The sequence below is a fragment of the Oncorhynchus gorbuscha genome, linkage group LG22 (assembly GCF_021184085.1).
Source record: "Oncorhynchus gorbuscha isolate QuinsamMale2020 ecotype Even-year linkage group LG22, OgorEven_v1.0, whole genome shotgun sequence".
NCBI lineage: Eukaryota > Metazoa > Chordata > Actinopteri > Salmoniformes > Salmonidae > Oncorhynchus > Oncorhynchus gorbuscha.
In genome coordinates this window covers 36,344,916-36,370,783 of record NC_060194.1, presented here as the reverse complement: position 1 = coordinate 36,370,783, position 25,868 = coordinate 36,344,916, and the positions used below count along the sequence as shown (strand labels likewise).

The following is a 25,868-nucleotide window of genomic DNA, read 5'->3' as shown; positions in this document are numbered from 1 at the left end:
GGGAAAGATTAACAGAGCAAAGTACAGAGATCCTTGATGAAAACCTGCTCCAGAGAACTCAGGACCTCAGACTGGGGCGAAGGTTCACCTTCCACCAGGACAAAGACCCTAAGCACACAGCCAAGACAACGCAGGAGTGGCTTCTGAATGTCATTGAGTGGCCTTGCCAGAACCCAGACTTTAACCCGATATAACCTCTCTGGAGAGACCTGAAAATAGCTGTGCAGCGATGCTCCACATCCAACCTGACAGAGCTTGAGAGGATCTGCAGAGAAGAATGGGAGAAACTCCCCAAATACAAGTGTGCCAAGCATGTACCCAAGAAGACTTGAGGCTGTAATATCTGCCAAAGGTGCTTCAACACAGTACTGAGTAAAGGGTCTGTATACTTATGTAAACATGATATTTCAGTTTTTATTTTTAATACATTTGCAAACATTTCTAAAAACCTGTTTTTGCTTTGTCATTATGGGGGATTGTGTGTAGATTGATGAGGGATATTTTTTTTAAATTCATTTTAGAATAAGGCTGTAATGTAACAAAATGTGGAAGAAGTAAAGGGGTCTGAATACTTTACGAATGCGCTGTATCTTAGTGGAGGGCAGAGCGAAACCCTTTCCGTAACCTCACTCTCTCCTCTGACATGTATACCTACTAGTCTATGGTGCAGTCAAGGTCTAGGAGATTGTAAGGTATAGAAATGTCTGTCTACACCTCTGGGAAAGGGTTAGAGTTAACAGTTACCTGTCTGTCTACACCTCTGGGAAAGGGTTAGATTTAACAGTTACCTGTCTGTCTACACCTCTGGGAAAGGGTTAGATTTAACAGTTACCTATCTGTCGACACCTCTGGGAAAGGGTTAGCGTTAGCAGGTACATGTCTGTCTACACCTCTGGGAAAGGGTTAGAGTTAACAGTTACCTGTCTGTCTACACCTCTGGGAAAGGGTTAGAGTTAACAGTTACCTGTCTGTCTACACCTCTGGGAAAGGGTTAGAGTTAACAGTTACCTGTCTGTCTACACCTCTGGGAAACACTTAAGGCCATGGCAAAAGAAGGGGCTTAATTAAGAGGCAAGAGTTCAAATTCAGAATGTACACACACACACAGTTTTTGTAGTAATGTCCCACAGACACAGAGTGGTGATTGAGTGTGTTTGTGTGATGACAGGCCTAACAGATAGACAAGATAATATTTCCCAGGCTACCAGCCTTCTGCTCAAACACCAAGGCTGACAAATCAACCCCTCTCTCCCTCCCTCCCTACATCCTCTCTTCTTTCTATCCCTTCTGTCACTCTCCATCCCCACTCTTGTTGTTCCACCCCTTATCCCCCACTCCACCCCCTGTCTCTCTCCTCCCCTCATCCTGCTGTGTATCCCTCTCTCAATCCCTCAATCCCTCTTCCTCCCTCCTTAAGAAATGGGTTCCAATCCTAGCGCGGCCCTAATCCTCTGCTTTCCTATGTAAAAATGAGTCGATATAACATCCTTCCATCTCTCCCTCTCCCCTGTGTTGGGCCGAGGCCCGGTCCACAGCTCCTGGGCGTACAGCCAATTCCAGCCAACAGCTAACCTAGCGCTTAGCACTATAGAGAGTACATTAGATTAGCTTAGCACTGAGGGGACAGGCTGCATTAGACTCATACCATCTTGGTCTAGGAAGAGAACGAATTAAGTGATTATGAGAGAGAAGCCGTAGTCTAAATCACACGCACACCAGCTAACTGGCCCTCAACACAGCCAAACAACACTAACTCACGCCAACTCCCAGACTTAAAAGAACAGCCGCTTCTTTCCTGTTATAGAAGGGTGTGTAAGCATGGTGTTTGTTACGTCTTGTGTTGGCAGTGAAGGGAACGAAGGGAGAGACCATGGGCAGCTGTGTGTGTCTGTGTGTGTGTGTGTGTGTGTGTGTGTGTGTGTGTGTGTGTGTGTGTGTGTGTGTGTGTGTGTGTGTGTGTGTGTGTGTGTGTGTGTGTGTGTGTGTGTGTGTGTGTGTGTGTGTGTGTGTGTGTGTGTGTGTGTGTGTGTGTGTGTGTGTGTGTGTGTGTGCTTAAAATGGACAGTATTAATGAAGATGATCATGAAGAAGAAGAGGATCTCAGTCACACACACACACACACACACACACACAGACACACACACACAAACTCAGACACACACTCACCTCGTATGATGGCCAGCTTCGCAGTGGTGGCCACATCTCCCTCACTGTTGCGGGCCACACACTCATAGACATTCTCATCTCGGGGGGCCCTGAGAGGCTGGATCCTCAGTACGGCCCCCGCTCCATCATCAAACTCTATTGTCTAGGAGAGAGGAAGAGATAGGGAGCAATCAGGATACAGCCAGTAGAGAACCAGTCATGAACCAGTCAGTAGAGAACCAGTCAGGAACCTGTCATTAGAGAACCAGACAGGAAACAGCCAGTAGAGAACCAGTCAGAATACAGCCAGTAGAGAACCAGTCAGGATACAGCCAGTAGAGAACCAGTCAGGATACAGTCAGTAGAGAACCAGTCAGGAACCTGTCATTAGAGAACCAGTCAGGAAACAGTCAGTAGAGAACCAGTCAGGATGCAGCCAGTAGAGAACCAGTCAGGATACAGCCAGTAGAGAACCAGTCAGGAACCTGTCATTAGAGAACCAGTCAGGAAACAGTCAGAAGAGAACCAGTCAGGATACAGCCAGTAGAGAACCAGTCAGGATACAGCCAGTAGAGAACCAGTCAGGAACCTGTCATTAGAGAACCAGTCAGGAAACAGTCAGTAGAGAACCAGTCAGGAAACAGCCAGTAGAGAACCAGTCAGGATACAGCCAGTAGAGAACCAGTCAGGAAACCGTTTAGAATGAGGAGGAAAACAAGAGGAAAGAGAAAGTAGTAGATAGAACCAGGAAGAGCCAGAAACCAGGTGATTAACCAGGCACGACCACAAAGGACCAAGAAGGAGAATTGGGAATCCCCCCCCCCCAACAAAAAGAAGAAACTAATATATGAGTGGTGGAAAAAGTACCCAATTGTCATACTTGAGTAAAAATAAAGATAACTTAAAAGAAAATTACTCAAGCAAAAGTGAGTCACCCAGTAAAATACTACTTGAGTAAAAGTCTAAAACTATTTGGTTTTGAATATATGGAAGTATCAAAAGAAAAATAATAATTCATTTCAAATTACTTATATTAAGCAACCCAGAAGGCACGGTTTTCTTGTTTTTTAAATGTATGGATAGCCAGGGGCACACTCCAACACTCAGACATCATTTACAAACGAAGATGTTGGGAGTATAGTGTTAACTCACCTCTATGCGTTGGAAATATAGTGTTAACTAACCTCTATATGTTGGGAGTATAGTGTTAGCTCACCTCTATATGTTGGGAGTATAGTGTTAACTCACCTCTATGTGTTGGGAGTATAGTGTTAACTCACCTCTATATGTTGGCAGTATAGTGTTAACTCACCTCTATATGTTGGGAGTATAGTGTTAACTCACCTCTATATGTTGGGAGTATAGTGTTAACTCACCTCTATATGTTGGGAGTATAGTGTTAACTCACCTCTATATGTTGGGAGTATAGTGTTAACTCACCTCTATATGTTGGGAGTATAGTGTTAACTCACCTCTATATGTTGGGAGTATAGTGTTAACTCACCTCTATATGTTGGGAGTATAGTGTTAACTCACCTCTATATGTTGGGAGTATAGTGTTAACTCACCTCTATATGTTGGGAGTATAGTGTTAACTCACCTCTATATGTTGGGAGTATAGTGTTAACTCACCTCTATATGTTGGGAGTATAGTGTTAACTCACCTCTATATGTTGGGAGTATAGTGTTAACTCACCTCTATATGTTGGGAGTATAGTGTTAACTCACCTCTATATGTTGGGAGTATAGTGTTAACTCACCTCTATATGTTGGGAGTATAGTGTTAAGTCACCTCTATATGTTGGGAGTATAGTGTTAACTCACCTCTATATGTTGGGAGTATAGTGTTAACTCACCTCTATATGTTGGGAGTATAGTGTTAACTCACCTCTATATGTTGGGAGTATAGTGTTAACTCACCTCTATATGTTGGGAGTATAGTGTTAACTCACCTCTATATGTTGGGAGTATAGTGTTAACTCACCTCTATATGTTGGGAGTATAGTGTTAACTCACCTCTATGCGTTGGGAGTTGACCTTCTTGCCCTTCTTGTTCCAGTTGACCCTGGGTTTGGGGTCACCTGACGCCTGGCACACAAACGAGGCAACACCCCCCGATACCCCGATCTGGTCCCCGGGGATCTTGGTGAACTTGGGTGCCGCTGATAGAGAGACAGACAGAGAGAGACAGAGAGAGACAGAGAGAGAGAGAGACGGACAGAGAGAGAGAGAGACGGACAGAGAGAGAGAGAGAGACGGACAGAGAGAGAGAGAGAGACGGACAGAGAGAGAGAGAGAGACGGACAGAGAGAGAGAGAGAGACGGACAGAGAGAGAGAGACGGACAGAGAGAGAGAGAGAGAGAGACGGACAGAGAGAATTTATTGTTTATTACACTTTTGTAGATTATCGGACAGAGAGCTTTGGCAATGTTAACACAGAGAGAGAGAATAAAGACGGACAGAATTGAATTGAAAGAGACGGACAGAGAGAGAGAGAGAGACGGACAGAGAGAGAGAGAGAGAGACGGACAGAGAGAGAGAGAGAGAGACGGACAGAGAGAGAGAGAGACAGAGAGAGAGAGAGAGAGAGACGGACAGAGAGAGAGAGAGAGACGGACAGAGAGAGAGAGAGATGGACAGAGAGAATTTATTGTTTATTACACTTTTGTATATTATCTACCTCACTTGCTTTGGCAATGTTAACACATGTTTCCCATGCCAATAAAGCCCCTTGAATTGAATTGAATTGAAAGAGAGATAGAGAGAGAGACAGAGAGAGAGAGAGAGAGAGAGAGAGAGAGAGAGAGAGAGAGAGAGAGAGAGAGAGAGAGAGAGAGAGAGAGAGAGAGAGAGAGGGGCCAGATTGGATTTCTAAAAAATGTCTAAAAATGTATCGCACAACAGACCACATTTACACCCTCCACACTCTAATTGATAAACAAGTAAACCAAAACAAAGGAAAAATCTTCCCGTGTTTTGTAGATTTCAAGAAAGCATTTGATTCAATTTGGCATGAAGGTCTTTTTTATAAACTAATAGAAAGTGGTATTGGAGGGAAAACATATGATTTTATTAAATCAATGTACACAAAAAACAAATGTGCAGTTAAAATTGGCAACAAGCAAACAGGAGTGAAACAGGGCTGCCCAATAAGTCCAACACTATTTAACATCTACATTAATGAACTGGCAAAAACATTACAAGAATCGGCAGCACCTGGTATCACCCTACACAACACTGAAATCAAGTGTCTGCTGTACGCAGATGACCTGGTGCTGCTGTCTCCCACTAAAGAGGGGTTACAGCAGCACCTAGATCGTCTTCACAGGTTCTGTCAGACCTGGGCTCTGACCGTTATCCTGAAAACACCAAATATAATGATATTCCAAAAAAGGTCTGGAATTAAGGATGACAAATATAAATTCTATTTGGACACAGTTCTATTAGAACACACCAAAAACTACACATATCTAGGACTAAATATCCGCAACACAGGTAGCTTTCAAATGGCTGTGAATGAGCTGAGAGACAAAGCAAGAGGAGCAATCTATGCCATTAAAAGGAACATCAAAATCAAAATTCCAATTAGAATCTGGCTCAAATGTTTCAGTCAGTTATATAACCAATTGCTCTATATGGCAGGGAAGTATGGGGTCCAATCTTTAATAATGAATTTACCAAATGGGACAAACATCCAATTGAAATACTGCATGCAGAGTTTTGCAAGACTGTATTGCAAGTGTAAAGAAAACCTCAAAATAACGCATGTAGAGCAGAATTGTGCCAATACACCCTCATTCGAATAGAAAAGAGAGCCATCAAATTTTACAACCATCTAAAAACAAGTGACCCCAAAACATTCCATCACACAGCGCTACAATGTCAAGAGATGAAACAAGAGAAGAGTCCCCTCAGGCAGCTGGTTCTGAGGCTCAGTTCACCAACCCAAACCAACCCCATAGAGCCTCAGGACAGCACTCACAAAATCTGGCCCAACCAAATCATCACAAAACAAAAATAAAAATATATCACCTATTGGAAAGACACCACAAAAAAATCAAAGTAAACTTCAATGCTATTTGGCTCTGAACAGACAGTACATGATGGCAGACTATCTGACCACTGTGACTGATAGAAAACTGAGGAAAACCTCGGTTTTCCCAAAGACAGACAGCTCTTACTGAAGAGACGCCAACTAGTCCAAAGCCGTGGACAGGAGATTGACATAAATTACATCACTGTTCACTTCCTGGCTACCATTTAGAGGACATTACCAAGGACTTCCTGTGTGTCATCAATAAAATATGTGTTCATCTTCACAGGAGCAGGTTTTTTCACTACCCCGAGACATGCTACTCCACTGTGCAGCACAGATTGTTAGAACACATGGGTGGGTGCTATGCCGGGGGTATTAAAAGGGGTCGCGGAAATTCACAGGAGATAATTGGCTTTAATGCAGGGATGGGCAACTTTGATGGGGTGGGAGCCACAAAAAAACTCATCATGAGGGGCCACAGTGGCTGGTGGTTCTGCATAGTGCCTAGCCACATCCATCCCCACGCATGCAGTCAGAGCCGGCCCTAGCCTTTTGGAGGCCCTAAGCAACATGTTGTTACTGTCACGCACTGACAGCAACAGTAAGATGTTTTTTCTCTGGGTTGGTTGGGGCGTGACAGTGACTTGGGTGGGTCATCTAGGTGATATTGTATTTATATGGTGGCCTGATATGGTTCCCAATCAGAGGCAGCTGTTTATCGTTGTCTCTGATTGGGGATCATATTTAGGTAGCCATTTCCTAATTTGTGTTTGTGGGATCTTGGGGGGGGATCTGCCAGTTACAAAAAAATACAATTTTGAGAACAAGGATTTAGAAATTGCATACATTATGCATTTCATTCATACTATATACAGTGTCTCTTTAACACTATGTACAGTATCTCTTTAACACTATATACAGTGTCTCTTTAGCACTATATATAGTATCTCTTTAACACTATGTACAGTATCTCTTTAGCACTATATACAGTGTATCTTTAGCACTATATACAGTGTCTCTTTAACACTATGTACAGTATCTATTTAGCACTATATACAGTGTCTCTTTAACACTATATACAGTGTCTCTTTAGCACTATATACAGTATCTCTTTAGCACTATATATAGTATCTCTTTAACACTATGTACAGTATCTCTTTAGCACTATATACAGTGTCTCTTTAACACTATGTACAGTATCTCTTTAACACTATATACAGTGTCTCTTTAACACTATATACAGTGTCTCTTTAACACTATATACAGTGTCTCTTTAGCACTATATACAGTATCTCTTTAGCACTATATACAGTATCTCTTTAACACTATATACAGTGTCTCTTTAGCACTATATACAGTATCTCTTTAGCACTATATATAGTATCTCTTTAACACTATGTACAGTATCTCTTTAGCACTATATACAGTGTCTCTTTAACACTATATACAGTGTCTCTTTAACACTATGTACAGTATCTCTTTAACACTATATACAGTGTCTCTTTAACACTATATACAGTGTCTCTTTAGCACTATATACAGTATCTCTTTAGCACTATATACAGTATCTCTTTAACACTATATACAGTGTCTCTTTAGCACTATATACAGTGTCTCTTTAATACTATATACAGTATCTCTTTAACACTATATACAGTATCTCTTTAGCACTATATACAGTATCTCTTTAACACTATATACAGTATCTCTTTAACACTATGTACAGTATCTCTTTTACTTGAAGCTCCTTCTTACAAAGTATTATATTATAAAATGTTATATTGCCTTAGAAACATTCATATAGCTCCGACTTATCAAACATATCAGCTGCTGTCTGTTTCTCTGGGAGCAAAAACAATTTCCTTTTCTCTATACTGTATGCTTATTAGAAATGGCAAATAGAAATCCATTTCAGGCACAGAATCCATCTCCGTTGTGCAAAAAATCCAATCTTGTCAAGCTACTTCATATATGTTGATCTTCTCTCTCACACAGAGTTCTGTCCCTCTGTTTCTGTGGACTGTTACCATGGCAGCCAGCTTAACTCCTCCTCAGCTGCAGAATACGTTCTATCCATCAGGGTAAAGCCTGCCTAACTCTCACCATAGCAACCTCCCTCCCTCTCTCCCATCACTGGGCCAGGTCTTGCTATGCTGATTCGGTTCTACTCTAGAGAGAAAGAGCAGCTGAAGAAACCACACCATCAAATCACTGACAGACAGAAAAGCACTGTGGCCTTCCTCCCTCCGCTGCGAACTTCACACTTCAGTGAGTAACAGCCACACAGCAGCCAGCCTACCGCTGAGCTGCGAGGTGAAGTGCCTGAGCAGAACCCACAACAATACCTTGTCTAAAAACAAGTGTATTACTGTAGTCTTTCAACCATACACGGCGCCATACTCTGTTAGTTGCGAAGGGTTGCATGACTTTGTGGAGCTGTGTAAGGGGGTTGAATTCATATTCAACATCGGTTTACATTTTTGCACTTTCGAAGAGGTGATTACTGGTGTGTTACCGCCACTGTAAACCAGAACCAATTCTATTTCTAAACCAGGTTGGAGCCTTCGGTTCCTGTTCCATGGATCTATAATAAACCCAGATGTACAGAACCAGTTGCACCACTGATTTTTCTTTGAATGCTATTGAATTCTATGAGGACACTCAAGAAGGTTGTCTGTCCCTTTAAAAGCAGCGAGCCGAGTAGCCTTCACTCCTTAACTCCCTGGCTGACAGCAGGATATAATGATAGACTCTATGGTAATGAAACACCACAAGGCTATGGTTATCTAATAGCAATGATAGGTAGGGGTAATGTGGAGATATGCGTCAGTAGGTAGCAGGTGCGTGTTATAATACTATAATCAGCCCCTCTACGGCTGCATGCAGGAAATTAGACCTGTCTGGACAAGTCTGACCAAATTAAACCGCTCCACTGTAAATCCATGCCAGAAGTGGTCTATAGCCAAGGCCCAGGGTTGTTCCTGGGGAGGTTACATGGTCACGGAGAATCCATAGTCCTAGCCATAACAATTCAAGTATACCAACCAAAACAAATATTAACATAGGTGCTCCGTAAGAGTTAGAAATGTGACTGTTATTTGGGCCGCTATCTTCTTCGAGTCACAGAGCAACACTGCTAGAAGTGTTGACTGAAATAAATAAGGTAACACCTCTATATGTCTGTAAAATGGATATAGTATGTATAACCTGGAAGTAGAGGCCTAAGTGTCGTTCCATTAGTTTACTCCAATTGGGGCAGGGGTGGTGGAGTTAGGGGGAGATAAGACATTCAAATATGTAAAGAAAAATATAGACCTAAAAATACCCTTGAATGAGTAGGAATCTAAACTTTGACTGGTACTGTATATATATTTATGACTCTCTCGCGAGCTGTACATGCCTGAGCGTTGCAGAATAAATGTACACATACATGTTATTCAATATTTTCATCTAAACTGCTTTCGTGCGTCAACAAGCATCTGCGTTACCAGGCGCTAAAATAGAACTTGCACTGTGATGCACTGCAAGTCCCGCCTCTCCTCATTGGTTTTTAGGAGCATATACCCACGTGGGTGATTGAAAGATGAACTGAGGTCCATAGTCCAGTCCAGATGGTGGTGGTAATGCACCTTAAAGTTGGTTGCCAACCACCATATAAAGTCCACAGAAGAAGACTGAAGGAGGAGAGATTACTAAAAACTAACTAGGTTTCCCCCTTTATCTGTGGATTAGTTGGTCGGAGTAGAGAAACACACGATTTTGTGTGAAAAAGGTCCAGAAAAAAAAGGACCTTGTGCATTTTAGGTTAAAAAAATCAACCCAATGTTTATATCCCAGGACAAATTTGCTAGCAACAGTAAGCCAGCTAGCTAAATGTCCATGAATGTTTGTGTTTCGACCTGTCCCCAAATTAATATAGTTGGTTCAGAGTTTCTTTTGATATTTCAACTTGCGTGTCCTGATCGTTTCTGGTGTGGATGAACAAAATAAACATGCGCTCAATGGCGCACGAGGACATACGTGCATTCCCAGTCTAGTCAGCATGGTAGAACTGTAAGACATATCAAGACGTGCTTTCATACAATAGCCTAAATGTGATGATTGACTGAGTCCGTGCTGACAAACCCTCACTACTCACCAGTGTGTTCAAAAGTATTTCTGTTCTTGAATGCCACATACTTCCATAGCGTTTTCAGTGTTGCAGGGTTAAAATGAGATGTGTTCTCTGTTCCCCTGTCTGATTTAAGATCCATAAGACCAGACATATGAAGACATGATGCTTTGATACAGGTGAAGATTGAATATGTGCTGACGCGTGTTCACCGTTTATCAGTGCCTTACAGATCTTGTTAAACACCTATCACTGCAAAATAGACAGGCAGATGGTCATCAACACCACGTCACCACTCACTGCAGCCAGCGCTGACCAACACAACTCGCTGTTACAGCTGTCAGTCAGCAGATAAGGAGAAAGAGGGAGGGAGGTGGAGAATGAGGGAGATAAAGAGAGAGATAGGTAGATACAGTAGAGGCACGTACAGCCATTTAGACAAACTGACAAACCTACATAAATATCTCAACAAACATGATACAGATGGACAGACACATGAACTAACATACAGTATATCTGTAGTGTGTTACTTACCCACCGCCCCAGACAGGTTGGGCAGGGATGTGAGCACCAGCAGTGGCAGCAGCAGACAAGGGGGGTACAAGCAGAGTCCGTAACCAGGACGAGTCGCCCTGGACTGGGCTACGGTTCCACCTGGCCTGGGGGGAACCATGGTACCTCCTGCGATAGGAGATGGAGGTGGGGATGGGGTGGGGGGAACTTCCCTCAGCAGGGCACTCTGAGTAAACAAACAAATATGTTCAAATACATGAGGGAGAAAACATAGTTGTGAAGAACAATTAACAAAGCCGATGATGAAAGCAGACTCGGTCAGTTGAATGAAAAACCCTTTAGAGGTCAAGCAAGCATCTGCATGTGTATACAGCACAGGAGGCTGGTGTCACCTTAATTGGGGAGGACGGGCTCATGGTAATGGCTGGTGCGGAATTGGTGGAATGGTATCAAATACAAGGTTTCCATGTGTTTGATGCCATTCCAAATAGTATAGTTCTGTATGTTACTATCCCAGTACAGACACATTCAGCCTCTTCAGCCACTGCTGTAATAGCCTTCCTACTGGAACGGGTTTCCTTCACTGGCCACATAAACAGAGAAGCTGCACACACCAGGGGAGGCTGCTGAGGGGAGGACGGCTCATAGTAATGTCTGGAACGGGTTTCCTTCACTGGCCACATAAACAGAGAAGCTGCACACACCAGGGGAGGCTGCTGAGGGGAGGACGGCTCATAGTAATGTCTGGAACGGGTTTCCTCCACTAGCCACATAAACAGAGAAGCTGCACACACCAGGGGAGGCTGCTGAGGGGAGGACGGCTCATAGTAATGTCTGGAACGGGTTTCCTCCACTAGCCACATAAACAGAGAAGCTGCACACACCAGGGGAGGCTGCTGAGGGGAGGACGGCTCATAGTAATGTCTGGAACGGGTTTCCTCCACTAGCCACATAAACAGAGAAGCTGCACACACCAGGGGAGGCTGCTGAGGGGAGGACGGCTCATAGTAATGTCTGGAACGGGTTTCCTTCACTGGCCACATAAACAGAGAAGCTGCACACACCAGGGGAGGCTGCTGAGGGGAGGACGGCTCATAGTAATGTCTGGAACGGGTTTCCTCCACTAGCCACATAAACAGAGAAGCTGCACACACCAGGGGAGGCTGCTGAGGGGAGGACGGCTCATAGTAATGTCTGGAACGGGTTTCCTCCACTAGCCACATAAACAGAGAAGCTGCACACACCAGGGGAGGCTGCTGAGGGGAGGACGGCTCATAGTAATGTCTGGAACGGGTTTCCTCCACTAGCCACATAAACAGAGAAGCTGCACACACCAGGGGAGGCTGCTGAGGGGAGGACGGTTCATAGTAATGTCTGGAACGGGTTTCCTCCACTAGCCACATAAACAGAGAAGCTGCACACACCAGGGGAGGCTGCTGAGGGGAGGACGGCTCATAGTAATGTCTGGAAAGGGTTTCCTTCACTGCCCACATAAACAGAGAAGCTGCACACACCAGGGGAGGCTGCTGAGGGGAGGACGGCTCATGATAATGTCTGGAACAGAGTGAATGGAATGGTATCAAACACCTGGAAACCTTGTGTCTGACGTATTTGATACCATTCCACTGATTCCACTCCAGTCATTACCACAAACCCGTCCTCCCCAATGAAGATGCCACCAACCTCCTGTGGTACACACGTTCGTAAAACCTATGTGCCCCTAGTAGGGAAACTCAGTCAAAGAGGATACTAAAGCAGGTGGTGTGTTTGGACCGTCCGGGCACCATGCAATATTCAATAAGAGTCCATTATGTTAGATGGTAAACCCCCCTATAATAGATGTCCTATGGGTAATCCTGGTCCAGCCAGGGGGATTGGGCCTGACTCCTCTGAGCTGGGGTGTTTCAGGCCTGACATGAGAGATTCAGCCGAGCTCTGCAGAAGTTCCCTGCCCAGGAGTCAATAACTCCTCTGGTCACATCTATCCCTCCCTCGTTCCTTATCTGCACGATAGCATACACACATTTTTTCCTGTTCAGAACTGATGGAACACACACAGAGAGACACACAGAGAGACACAGAGAGACATACAGAGAGACACAGAGAGACACAGAGAGACATACAGAGAGACATACAGAGAGACACAGAGAGACATACATAGAGAGACACAGAGAGAGAGACACACATAGAGAGACACACAGAGAGAGACACATACAGATGATTAGAGGAACAAACACTAGCGTACACCTACCTACCCACCCACCCGCACACGTCCTACACTTCCCAAAGTTATCAACAGTTTTCCACATCCAGTGAAAGGGTTGACTGTGATCCTAATACAGAGACGTCCTACCATTCTGGAGGAGTGTTCCATATGAATATGTATATGGAATTATGCAGCTCTTATCAGACTGACGAGCTAATGACACATTGAAAGGAATTAGCGTCTGGCTCTATAACCCTGTTTGAGCTCTAAATATAACTAGTCCATAAACGTATCTGTCCATCTGACATATATTTCATGAAGCACTACTTCCCTCTCTCTCTTATCAAGGCTCTGAGAGCACTTCCTAATAGATATGGAATAGAAAAGCTTTCAGGATTTACTATTCAATTCAATAACCTAATAGCTGCAACCTAATCAGAGCTCATTCAAGTACCATTCCAGCAGCGCAATGAATTCTCCTCTTAAAGAATCTCAATTTATTGGCGAGCATCATCAGCATGATGCAGGGGATGATAAGGAGCAGATGTAGGCTTCACGTCCTCATCAATGTGGGTCCTGTGTTGAACTGCCTGACTGGCAGAAACTGGGCTGATTCTGCATGGTAGCATGATAAAAGGGTTAGAGACATTTCTGATTAAATAAATTCATTTTGGAATTACTTCATTCCCACTATTGCGAATTGGTCCTGATCTAATTACATTACACCTGCTATCTAAACCTGCGATCCTTCCCTGTCCCCTGTCTCTCCATCTTGTAGTTAACCTGCTATCTAAACCTATGATCCTTTCCTGTCCCCTGTCTCTCCATCTTGTAGTTAACCTGCTATCTAAACCTATGATCCTTCCCTGTCCCCTGTCTCTCCATCTTGTATTTAACCTGCTATCTAAACCTGTGATCCTTCCCTGTCCCCTGTCTCTCCATCTTGTATTTAACCTGCTATCTAAACCTATGATCGTTCCCTGTCCCCTGTCTCTCCATCTTGTAGTTAACCTGCTATCTAAACCTGTGATCCTTCCCTGTCCCCTGTCTCTCCATCTTGTAGTTAACCTGCTATCTAAACCTATGATCCTTCCCTGTCCCATGTCTCTCCATCTTGTAGTTAACCTGCTATCTAAACCTGTGATCCTTCCCTGTCCCCTGTCTCTCCATCTTGTATTTAACCTGCTATCTAAACCTGCGATCCTTCCCTGTCCCCTGTCTCTCCATCTTGTAATTAACCTGCGATCCTTCCCTGTCCCCTGTCTCTCCATCTTGTATTTAACCTGCTATCTAAACCTGCGATCCTTCCCTGTCCCATGTCTCTCCATCTTGTAATTAACCTGCTATCTAAACCTGTGATCCTTCCCTGTCCCCTGTCTCTCCATCTTGTAGTTAACCTGCTATCTAAACCTGTGATCCTTCCCTGTCCCATGTCTCTCCATCTTGTAGTTAACCTGCTATCTAAACCTGTGATCCTTCCCTGTCCCATGTCTCTCCAGCTTGTAGTTAACCTGCTATCTAAACCTGCGATCCTTCCCTGTCCCCTGTCTCTCCATCTTGTAATTAACCTGCTATCTAAACCTGTGATCCTTCCCTGTCCCCTGTCTCTCCATCTTGTAGTTAACCTGCTATCTAAACCTGTGATCCTTCCCTGTCCCCTGTCTCTCCATCTTGTATTTAACCTGCTATCTAAACCTGCGATCCTTCCCTGTCCCCTGTCTCTCCATCTTGTAATTAACCTGCGATCCTTCCCTGTCCCCTGTCTCTCCATCTTGTATTTAACCTGCTATCTAAACCTGCGATCCTTCCCTGTCCCCTGTCTCTCCATCTTGTAGTTAACCTGCTATCTAAACCTGTGATCCTTCCCTGTCCCCTGTCTCTCCATCTTGTAGTTAACCTGCTATCTAAACCTATGATCCTTCCCTGTCCCATGTCTCTCCATCTTGTAGTTAACCTGCTATCTAAACCTGTGATCCTTCCCTGTCCCATGTCTCTCCAGCTTGTAGTTAACCTGCTATCTAAACCTGCGATCCTTCCCTGTCCCCTGTCTCTCCATCTTGTATTTAACCTGCTATCTAAACCTGTGATCCTTCCCTGTCCCCTGTCTCTCCATCTTGTAATTAACCTGCGATCCTTCCCTGTCCCCTGTCTCTCCATCTTGTAATTAACCTGCGATCCTTCCCTGTCCCCTGTCTCTCCATCTTGTAATTAACCTGCGATCCTTCCCTGTCCCCTGTCTCTCCATCTTGTATTTAACCTGCTATCTAAACCTGCGATCCTTCCCTGTCCCCTGTCTCTCCATCTTGTAGTTAACCTGCTATCTAAACCTATGATCCTTTCCTGTCCCCTGTCTCTCCATCTTGTAGTTAACCTGCTATCTAAACCTATGATCCTTCCCTGTCCCCTGTCTCTCCATCTTGTATTTAACCTGCTATCTAAACCTGTGATCCTTCCCTGTCCCCTGTCTCTCCATCTTGTATTTAACCTGCTATCTAAACCTATGATCGTTCCCTGTCCCCTGTCTCTCCATCTTGTAGTTAACCTGCTATCTAAACCTGTGATCCTTCCCTGTCCCCTGTCTCTCCATCTTGTAGTTAACCTGCTATCTAAACCTATGATCATTCCCTGTCCCCTGTCTCTCCATCTTGTAGTTAACCTGCTATCTAAACCTATGATCATTCCCTGTCCCCTGTCTCTCCATCTTGTAATTAACCTGCTATCTAAAACTGCGATCCTTCCCTGTCCCCTGTCTCTCCATCTTGTAGTTAACCTGCTATCTAAACCGATGATCCTTCCCTATCCCCTGTCTCTCCATCTTGTAGTTAACCTGTGATCCTTCCCTGTCCCCTCTCTCTCCATCTTGTATTTAACCTGCTATCTAAACCTGCGATCCTTCCCTGTCCCCTGTCTCTCCATCTTGTAGTTAACCTGCTATCTAAACCTGTGATCCTTCCCTGTCCCCTGTCTCTCCATCTTGTAGTTAACCTGCTATCTAAACCTGTGATCCTTCCCTGTCCCCTGTCTCTCCATCTTGTAGTTAACCTGCTATCTAAACCTATGATCCTTCCCTGTCCCATGTCTCTACATCTTGTAGTTAACCTGCTATCTAAACCTGCGATCCTTCCCTGTCCCCTGTCTCTCCATCTTGTATTTAACCTAGTATCTAAACCTATGATCCTTCCCTGTCCCCTGTCTCTCCATCTTGTAGTTAACCTGCTATCTAAACCTATGATCCTTCCCTGTCCCCTGTCTCTCTATCTTGTAATTAACCTGCTATCTAAACCTGTGATCCTTCCCTGTCCCCTGTCTCTCCATCTTGTATTTAACCTGCTATCTAAACCTGCGATCCTTCCCTGTCCCCTGTCTCTCCATCTTGTAATTAACCTGCGATCCTTCCCTGTCCCCTGTCTCTCCATCTTGTATTTAACCTGCTATCTAAACCTGCGATCCTTCCCTGTCCCCTGTCTCTCCATCTTGTAGTTAACCTGCTATCTAAACCTGCGATCCTTCCCTGTCCCCTGTCTCTCCATCTTGTATTTAACCTGCTATCTAAACCTATGATCCTTCCCTGTCCCCTGTCTCTCCATCCTGTAGTTAACCTGCTATCTAAACCTATGATCCTTCCCTGTCCCATGTCTCTCCATCTTGTAGTTAACCTGCTATCTAAACCTGTGATCCTTCCCTGTCCCCTGTCTCTCCATCTTGTATTTAACCTGCTATCTAAACCTGCGATCCTTCCCTGTCCCCTGTCTCTCCATCTTGTAATTAACCTGCGATCCTTCCCTGTCCCCTGTCTCTCCATCTTGTATTTAACCTGCTATCTAAACCTGCGATCCTTCCCTGTCCCATGTCTCTCCATCTTGTAATTAACCTGCTATCTAAACCTGTGATCCTTCCCTGTCCCCTGTCTCTCCATCTTGTAGTTAACCTGCTATCTAAACCTGTGATCCTTCCCTGTCCCATGTCTCTCCATCTTGTAGTTAACCTGCTATCTAAACCTGTGATCCTTCCCTGTCCCATGTCTCTCCAGCTTGTAGTTAACCTGCTATCTAAACCTGCGATCCTTCCCTGTCCCCTGTCTCTCCATCTTGTAATTAACCTGCTATCTAAACCTGTGATCCTTCCCTGTCCCCTGTCTCTCCATCTTGTAGTTAACCTGCTATCTAAACCTGTGATCCTTCCCTGTCCCCTGTCTCTCCATCTTGTATTTAACCTGCTATCTAAACCTGCGATCCTTCCCTGTCCCCTGTCTCTCCATCTTGTAATTAACCTGCGATCCTTCCCTGTCCCCTGTCTCTCCATCTTGTATTTAACCTGCTATCTAAACCTGCGATCCTTCCCTGTCCCCTGTCTCTCCATCTTGTAGTTAACCTGCTATCTAAACCTGTGATCCTTCCCTGTCCCCTGTCTCTCCATCTTGTAGTTAACCTGCTATCTAAACCTATGATCCTTCCCTGTCCCATGTCTCTCCATCTTGTAGTTAACCTGCTATCTAAACCTGTGATCCTTCCCTGTCCCATGTCTCTCCAGCTTGTAGTTAACCTGCTATCTAAACCTGCGATCCTTCCCTGTCCCCTGTCTCTCCATCTTGTATTTAACCTGCTATCTAAACCTGTGATCCTTCCCTGTCCCCTGTCTCTCCATCTTGTAATTAACCTGCGATCCTTCCCTGTCCCCTGTCTCTCCATCTTGTAATTAACCTGCGATCCTTCCCTGTCCCCTGTCTCTCCATCTTGTAATTAACCTGCGATCCTTCCCTGTCCCCTGTCTCTCCATCTTGTATTTAACCTGCTATCTAAACCTGCGATCCTTCCCTGTCCCCTGTCTCTCCATCTTGTAGTTAACCTGCTATCTAAACCTGTGATCCTTCCCTGTCCCCTGTCTCTCCATCTTGTAGTTAACCTGCTATCTAAACCTATGATCCTTCCCTGTCCCATGTCTCTCCATCTTGTAGTTAACCTGCTATCTAAACCTGTGATCCTTCCCTGTCCCCTGTCTCTCCATCTTGTAATTAACCTGCGATCCTTCCCTGTCCCCTGTCTCTCCATCTTGTATTTAACCTGCTATCTAAACCTGCGATCCTTCCCTGTCCCCTGTCTCTCCATCTTGTAGTTAACCTGCTATCTAAACCTGTGATCCTTCCCTGTCCCCTGTCTCTCCATCTTGTAGTTAACCTGCTATCTAAACCTATGATCCTTCCCTGTCCCATGTCTCTCCATCTTGTAGTTAACCTGCTATCTAAACCTGCGATCCTTCCCTGTCCCCTGTCTCTCCATCTTGTATTTAACCTGCTATCTAAACCTGCGATCCTTCCCTGTCCCCTGTCTCTCCATCTTGTAGTTAACCTGCTATCTAAACCTATGATCCTTCCCTGTCCCCTGTCTCTCCATCTTGTATTTAACCTGCTATCTAAACCTATGATCCTTTCCTGTCCCCTGTCTCTCCATCTTGTAGTTAACCTGCTATCTAAACCTATGATCCTTCCCTGTCCCCTGTCTCTCCATCTTGTATTTAACCTGCTATCTAAACCTGTGATCCTTCCCTGTCCCCTGTCTCTCCATCTTGTATTTAACCTGCTATCTAAACCTATGATCCTTCCCTGTCCCCTGTCTCTCCATCTTGTAGTTAACCTGCTATCTAAACCTATGATCCTTCCCTGTCCCCTGTCTCTCCATCTTGTAGTTAACCTGCTATCTAAAACTATGATCCTTCCCTGTCCCCTGTCTCTCCATCTTGTATTTAACCTGCTATCTAAACCTATAATCCTTCCCTGTCCCCTGTCTCTCCATCTTGAATTTAACCTGCTATCTAAACCTGTGATCCTTCCCTGTCCCCTGTCTTTCCCTCTCTCTCTGTTTACCTCCCCCGTGTCTCCTTCCCCCTCTCTTCCTCTCTCTTGTATTTAACCTGCTATCTAAATCCTTGATCCTTCTCTCTCACCACGACCCGTTCCCCAGCTGCAACAGCTGCCAGACTGTGGTCCACTAACACAGTTAAACAAAGGGGCTTACAGTAAGTCTATCTGTGAATGGAGAAACAGTCCTAGCTACTGTACTGCAGGCCTTGCCAAGATATGTCCCTAACACGTGTTAATCCTCTAAAACCCATCTCTACTTCCACTGCATTGACCCTGTTGGCTGGCAGTCAGAATGGCATATTTGCCTCTGTGCTTTCATGCTCAACCCTGGCACACGTTCCTTTAAAGGATTTTGGCAATGATGCAATTTTCCACTTCCCCAGAGTCAGATAAACTTGTGGATACCATTTGTATGTCCCTGCGTGTAGTTTGAAGGAAGTTGCTAAGTTGTGCTAGCGCAGTTGCTAACTAACATTAGTGCAATGACTGGAAGTCTATGGGTTTCTGCTCATGCTAGCAGATGCTTTCATGCTTTCTGCTCATGCTAGCAGATGCCCATAGTACAGTGACTGGAAGTCTAACACTAGTTAGAGGTAGTTTCACAAGCCAATGCTAACTTTCTCAATACTGGACACAGAGACATACAAATGTTATCCACAAGTTCATCTGATTCTGGGGAAGTGGATAAAGGGCCTCATCAGTATCCCTTTAACTTATTCTCCAGCCAAGTATGGAGATGTTACTGTACTGTACCTACACACAGCACATACTACATCAGCAGTACCATGCATCAGGGCCATGTGTGTGTCCTTACCCCTGGGTGTTTCCTACAGCCCTGGCTGAGGCATCATGGCCTGCTCTGTGTGAATTCTCCGTGTGACCATCCAGTGGACCTGCAACAACACAGGAAGGTGGAGATGTGTTAACAATACCTGAGGGTGTGTGTGACCTCATAACGACACACACAGCCTTGCCGTGAGCCCCACACTGTTCAAGGGTAACTTATTTTCAGTTTGTGAGATACCTCATAAGGAATCTAACAGCAAATTAAGGGTCATTCATAGTAATGTCTCTATTATGATCCTAAGCATCACTTTCCTGTTCCACTGTTTTTATCACCTCACCCTCCACTGTACCCCACCCCTTCCTCTTACCCAGCATGCCTTGCACCACAGTCGGGCTGAGGCAGTCTCTACGGGCCCTGTCTCCATGACAACAAAGCAGCCAGTGAGACGTGATATCACAGGCAGGATCTGTTTCTTTGGGTAGGGTTACAGCCATGCAGTAGCTGGGAGATAGCTAGCTACAGCAGTTAGTACCTACAGGAGAGCAACCAGGCGGAGTGTCTTCAGAACAATACAGGGGAACAGACTGATGAGGAGTGTCTTCTGACCAGTACAGGTGAACAGACTGATGAGGAGTGTTGTCTGACCAATACAGGTGAACAGACTGATGAGGAGTGTCTTCTGACCAGTACAGGTGAACAGACTGATGAGGAGTGTTGTCTGACCAATACAGGTGAACAGACTGATGAGGAGTGTCTTCTGACCAGTACAGGTGAACAGACTGATGAGGAGTGTCTTCTGACCAGTACAGGTGAACAGACTGATGAGGAGTGTCTTCTGACCAGTACAGGTGAACAGACTGATGAGGAGTGTCTTCTGACCAATACAGGTGAACAGACTGAGGAGTGTCTTCTGACCAATACAGGGGAACAGAGTGATGAGGAGTGTCACTAGTCATATAAAAATGCATGTATAGTTCCAATGACTTTCAGCCCAGAAAATGTGTGTTTTTGGGCTAGAGAGCTCCTGTGGTGTGGTATAGAGACGGAGCTGCAGTAAGGCCAGGGAGAGGCTTCTGGAGCATCTAGACCCTGTTGGCAAAGAGACAGCCATTCACACACACACACACACACACACACACACACACACACACACACACACACACACACACACACACACACACACACACACACACACACACACACACACACACACACACACACACACACACACACACACACACACACACACACACCAGATGGCAAAGCATCGTGGGGTTCGACCGACACTCACTCACTCTCTCTCTCTCTTACACACACACACACACAGAGAGAGAGAGAAGCAGCCAAGGATGAGGCACATCTTACCGCAGGCGGATGCTGCGTCGGCCTCGGTTACATTTTGTGCAGGGGAGCTGCTGTCTGTGTGTTCCTGTGATTCCCACTTTACAAGCCATCCAAGCCCTTCCTGACAAGACTACACAACCGAACCGTCAGTCTCCTAGCCGTCAGTCTGCTAGCCGTCAGTCTCCTAGCCGTCAGTCTCCTAGCCATCAGTCTGCTAGCCAGTCTGCTAGCCTCTGCTAGCCGTCAGTCTGCTAGCCGTCAGTCTGCTAGCCGTCAGTCTCCTAGCCGTCAGTCTGCTAGCCGTCAGTCTGCTAGTCTCTTAGCCGTCAGTCTCCTAGCCGTCAGTCTCCTAGCCGTCAGTCTCCTAGCCGTCAGGCTCCTAGCCGTCAGTCTCCTAGCCGTCAGTCTCCTAGCTGTCAGTCTCCTAGCCGTCAGTCTCCTAGCAGGAGCACTGTTCACTCCGCTGCATACCAATAAAGTTACAGACAAGGGTTCCTTAACAAAACTGCAATATTAATGTTTCTGAGTTATATAGCAGTATTTACAAATTCCCAGTATTAGCTATTCCCACTAGCAATAACTTACTAGCCCTACATACAAGTACAGAACTGTATCAAACAGAATGAATACCAGTTCCTACAGGAAGGAATATTTGGGAATAAGGAACGTTATCAAGCTCAAACATTCCTAAACCAGAAGCCATCAAGAGATTACCCCATTTACTCATGTTAAGCTGCAAACCAGGATGAGTGATCCTTAAATCACACTTCCGAGAACGAATTTATTTTAGAAAATATATTCCCTTCGAACCGTAGTGAGCTTACGCTTGGCTTGTGGTTGATGCTGCATTTAGTGATCGTTCCTCTCTGGGGTTTGGAGAGGAGGAATGGGCACTGAAGGGCTTAGAAAGACTGTGTTAAGCTTCCTGTGTGTGTGTGTGTGTGTGTGTGTGTGTGTGTGTGTGTGTGTGTGTGTGTGTGTGTGTGTGTGTGTGTGTGTGTGTGTGTGTGTGTGTGTGTGTGTGTGTGTGTGTGTGTGTGTGTGTGTGTGTGTGTGTGTGTGTGTGTGTGTGTGTGTGTGTGTGTGTGTGTGTGTGTGTGTGTGTGTGTGTGTGTGTGTGTGTGTGTAGCCGTGTATGGCATACGCTTTGTTTTCCGTCAACTAATCTCAGTATTCGATTTCCTCTCGACCACTTAAGTCCCCATAGCAGGAGCCTAAAGACCTCTCTGCCTGAGTTTGAGCTCAGCAGTGGCTGTAGCTATCTGGACAAAAACTCTACTTTCTTGTCTGCATTCTCAAGATATACAGTACTCCTAGCACCTGCACCAGTCCTCTCATTGATCTGTGAAAGCATGTTTCATGCCCATTAGCAAAGAAACGTACAGTCATGCACACATTTAACATATGGGTGGTCCCAGGAATCAAACCCACTATCCTGGCATTGCAAGCGCCATGCGCTACCAACTGAGCTACAGAGGACCTTGTCCTTATCCGACCTAAACATCCCACGCTGACTGCACCAAAGGGTTTAACCAACCTGATTCACATTGGTGGTGAAGTGCAGCATTGTGGTCACATTAATATCTCCAAAGCGCTGGTGTACTGTCCCGTACAGTAAGCCTACTCAGCTAAAAGGGGTTTCAAGGACAGACACAGAGGAACTACAGGCATCTGCTCACTCACTGTACAGCCCTCAGATGGAGCCAACAGATGGACTGGCTTTTAAAACGCAGGAAGCATAGCACCAAATGGTATTAAAGTACATATAGGCCAGATTACAAAATTGGTTAAGAACGAAGGGAAGCATTTACTTACAGGCGACATGGCCTATGCAGAACAGTTAAAACCACAGTGTGGCTGTTCAATTGAATTGGCGGCCTTATGGTAGACTGTAGCATAATGCAGATTGGATAAATAGGACTTTCAAATCAAACGGATTTGTCCAGGATATGAGGGTGACCCTGTGACCTTGGTTGCCATGGTAACCTAGGTTGTGCATCCCTTTTGTCTGTTGTAGTTAAAGTGAAGAGGGGAGATGCTGTTAGGAGGAGAGATGCCATTATGACTGGGACAAGATATTGTACTCAAAATGATCCCAAGGTAAGCAGCTGGTGCTTTTGAGGGCAAGGCTCAAGACGGGATTTAGTCGGTCCTTGGTCAAAAAAATTATAATAAAACAAATACTTTTGTCTTTCTTTTTTTCAAAACACTGCGGCGGGCTTGACTCCCATTAGCCTTAGGTGGGCCACACAACAAACAGGACAGGGAATCATTGCTGTACTCAACATGCTCCCTTTCATATAGCTGACATCTTAATACTTGTAAAGAGTCTCTGATCATAACAAGCTGTAAATGACGAGTCATTATCACATTCACTCACACACTGCAAACACACACACCCACACTAAAAGACATGCTCACTGACAGAGAGAGATGATGCTAATTCCTAAGACAAAACATCACTTGCTCTGGGATAAACAGCTTCAACAGAGAGAAACAGGCAAATGTCCCCCACCAATAACCAGAGGAACTGTCAACATCCACATCCCTGCTGTCTCTATCATTAAAACAGGCCCTTGGTCTGTCTCTCTGTCTGTCTGTTCATTGGTTCATTAAGCAGCCTGATGGCCTAGACCTTGTCAACTCACTGCTCAATTAGCATATATGAGCCTGCCACAAACCTTTATCCATGGACGGCAGGTACATGTACACCTGTACGGGAGGCAGGTACATGTACACCTGTACGGGAGGCAGGTACATGTACACCTGTACGGGAGGCAGGTACATGTACACCTGTACGGGAGGCAGGTACATGTACACCTGTACGGGAGGCAGGTACATGTACACCTGTACGGGAGGCAGGTACATGTACACCTGTACGGGCGGCAGGTACATGTACACCTGTACGGGAGGCAGGTACATGTACACCTGTACGGGCGGCAGGTACATGTACACCTGTACGGGAGGCAGGTACACCTGTGGGCGGCAGGTACATGTACACCTGTACGGGCGGCAGGTACATGTACACCTGTACGGGAGGCAGGTACATGTACACCTGTACGGGAGGCAGGTACATGTACACCTGTACGGGAGGCAGGTACATGTACACCTGTACGGGAGGCAGGTACATGTACACCTGTACACCTGGGGAGGCAGGTACATGTACACCAGGTGTGTACACCTGGGCGGCAGGTACATGTACACCTGTACGGGCGGCAGGTGGGCGGCAGGTACATGTACACCTGGAGGCAGGTACATGTACACCTGTACGGGAGGCAGGTACATGTACACCTGTGTGGGCGGCAGGTACATGTACACCTGTACGGGGCAGGTACATGTACACCATGTGTAGGCACCTGTACGGGCGGCAGGTACATGTGTGGGTGACAAATAAAATTTGATTTGCAGGTACATGTACACCTGTACGGGAGGCAGGTACATGTACACCTGTACGGGCGGCAGGTACATGTACACCTGTACACCATGTACACCTGGGCGGCAGGTACATGTACACCTGTGTGGGCGGCAGGTACATGTACACCTGTACGGGAGGCAGGTACATGTACACCTGTGTGGGAGGCAGGTACATGTACACCTGTACGGGAGGCAGGTACATGTACACCTGTACGGGCGGCAGGTACATGTACACCTGTACGGGCGGCAGGTACATGTACACCTGTACGGGCGGCAGGTACATGTACACCTGTACGGGAGGCAGGTACATGTACATGTACACCTGTACGGGCGGCAGGTACATGGCAGGTACATGTACACCTGTACGGGCGGCAGGTACATGCAGGTACATGTACACCTGTACGGGAGGCAGGTACATGTACATGTACCTGTACGGGAGGCAGGTACATGTACACCTGTACGGGAGGCAGGTACATGTACACCTGTACGGGCGGCAGGTACATGTACACCTGTACGGGCGGCAGGTACATGTACACCTGTACGGGCGGCAGGTACATGTACACCTGTACGGGAGGCAGGTACATGTACACCTGTACGGGACGGCAGGTACATGTACACCTGTACGGGCGGCAGGTACATGTACACCTGTGTGGGCGGCAGGTACATGTACACCTGTGTGGGCGGCAGGTACATGTACACCTGTGTGGGCGGCAGATAACCTAATGGTTAGAGCCTTGGGCCAGTAGCTGAAATGTTGCTGGTTTGAACACCCTAGCCGACAAGGGGGGAAATGTGTTGATGTGCCCTTGAGCAAGGCACTTAACCCTAATTTGCTCCAGGGGGGCTGTAATACTCACCTTGTAAAATAACACATTTAACTGCACTTATCTGGTTTATGTGACAATAAAACCTACTGCCAGAAACCTCCATCCAAACTGGATGCAGTAGCTACAGTACAACCTGTATGTTCTATCTACATCAATGTACATAAATCAATATTATGTCTATATACAGTGTTGTAATGATGCGCAAATAGTTAAAATACAAAAGGGAAAATAAATAAACATGGGCCGTATTTACAATGCTGTTTGTTCCTCACTGGTTGCCCTTTTCTTGTGGTCACAAATCTTGCTGCTGTGATGCACACTGTGGTATTTCAACCAGTAGATATGGAAGTTTATCAAAACTGGGTTGTTTTTTAAATTCTTTGTGGGTCTGTAATCTAAGGGAAATATGTGTCCCTAATATGGTCATACATTCTCCTCTCTCTCAGCCCTCCTCTCCTCTCTCTCAGCCCTCCTCTCCTCTCTCTCAGCCCTCCTCTCTCAGCCCTCCTCTCCTCTCTCTCAGCCCTCCTCTCCTCTTTCTCAGCCCTCCTCTCCTCTCTCTCAGCCCTCCTCTCATCCCTGAGCAAATGAACGATTAAAAGCCAATCAAGCAAGCCTCATAGTGAA

The 25,868-nt window shown here is 45.6% G+C and overlaps 1 protein-coding gene across 11 annotated transcripts in view; it reads right to left on the bottom strand.

Moving 5' to 3' along the window:
• Window positions 1-25,868, bottom strand: part of LOC124010182 (receptor-type tyrosine-protein phosphatase S-like) — a 162,925-nt gene that overhangs the window by 130,131 nt on the left and 6,926 nt on the right. For all 11 annotated transcript variants that reach the window (XM_046322580.1, XM_046322575.1, XM_046322576.1 and 8 more), the window contains 4 exons: window positions 19,684-19,762; window positions 10,828-11,032; window positions 4,162-4,307; window positions 2,167-2,308 (listed from right to left, as the gene is read on the bottom strand). In XM_046322580.1, the coding sequence (XP_046178536.1) occupies window positions 2,167-2,308; window positions 4,162-4,307; window positions 10,828-10,966 (427 nt within the window). In that variant the 5' untranslated portion in view covers window positions 10,967-11,032; window positions 19,684-19,762. The remainder of the gene's footprint in view (window positions 1-2,166; window positions 2,309-4,161; window positions 4,308-10,827; window positions 11,033-19,683; window positions 19,763-25,868) is intronic.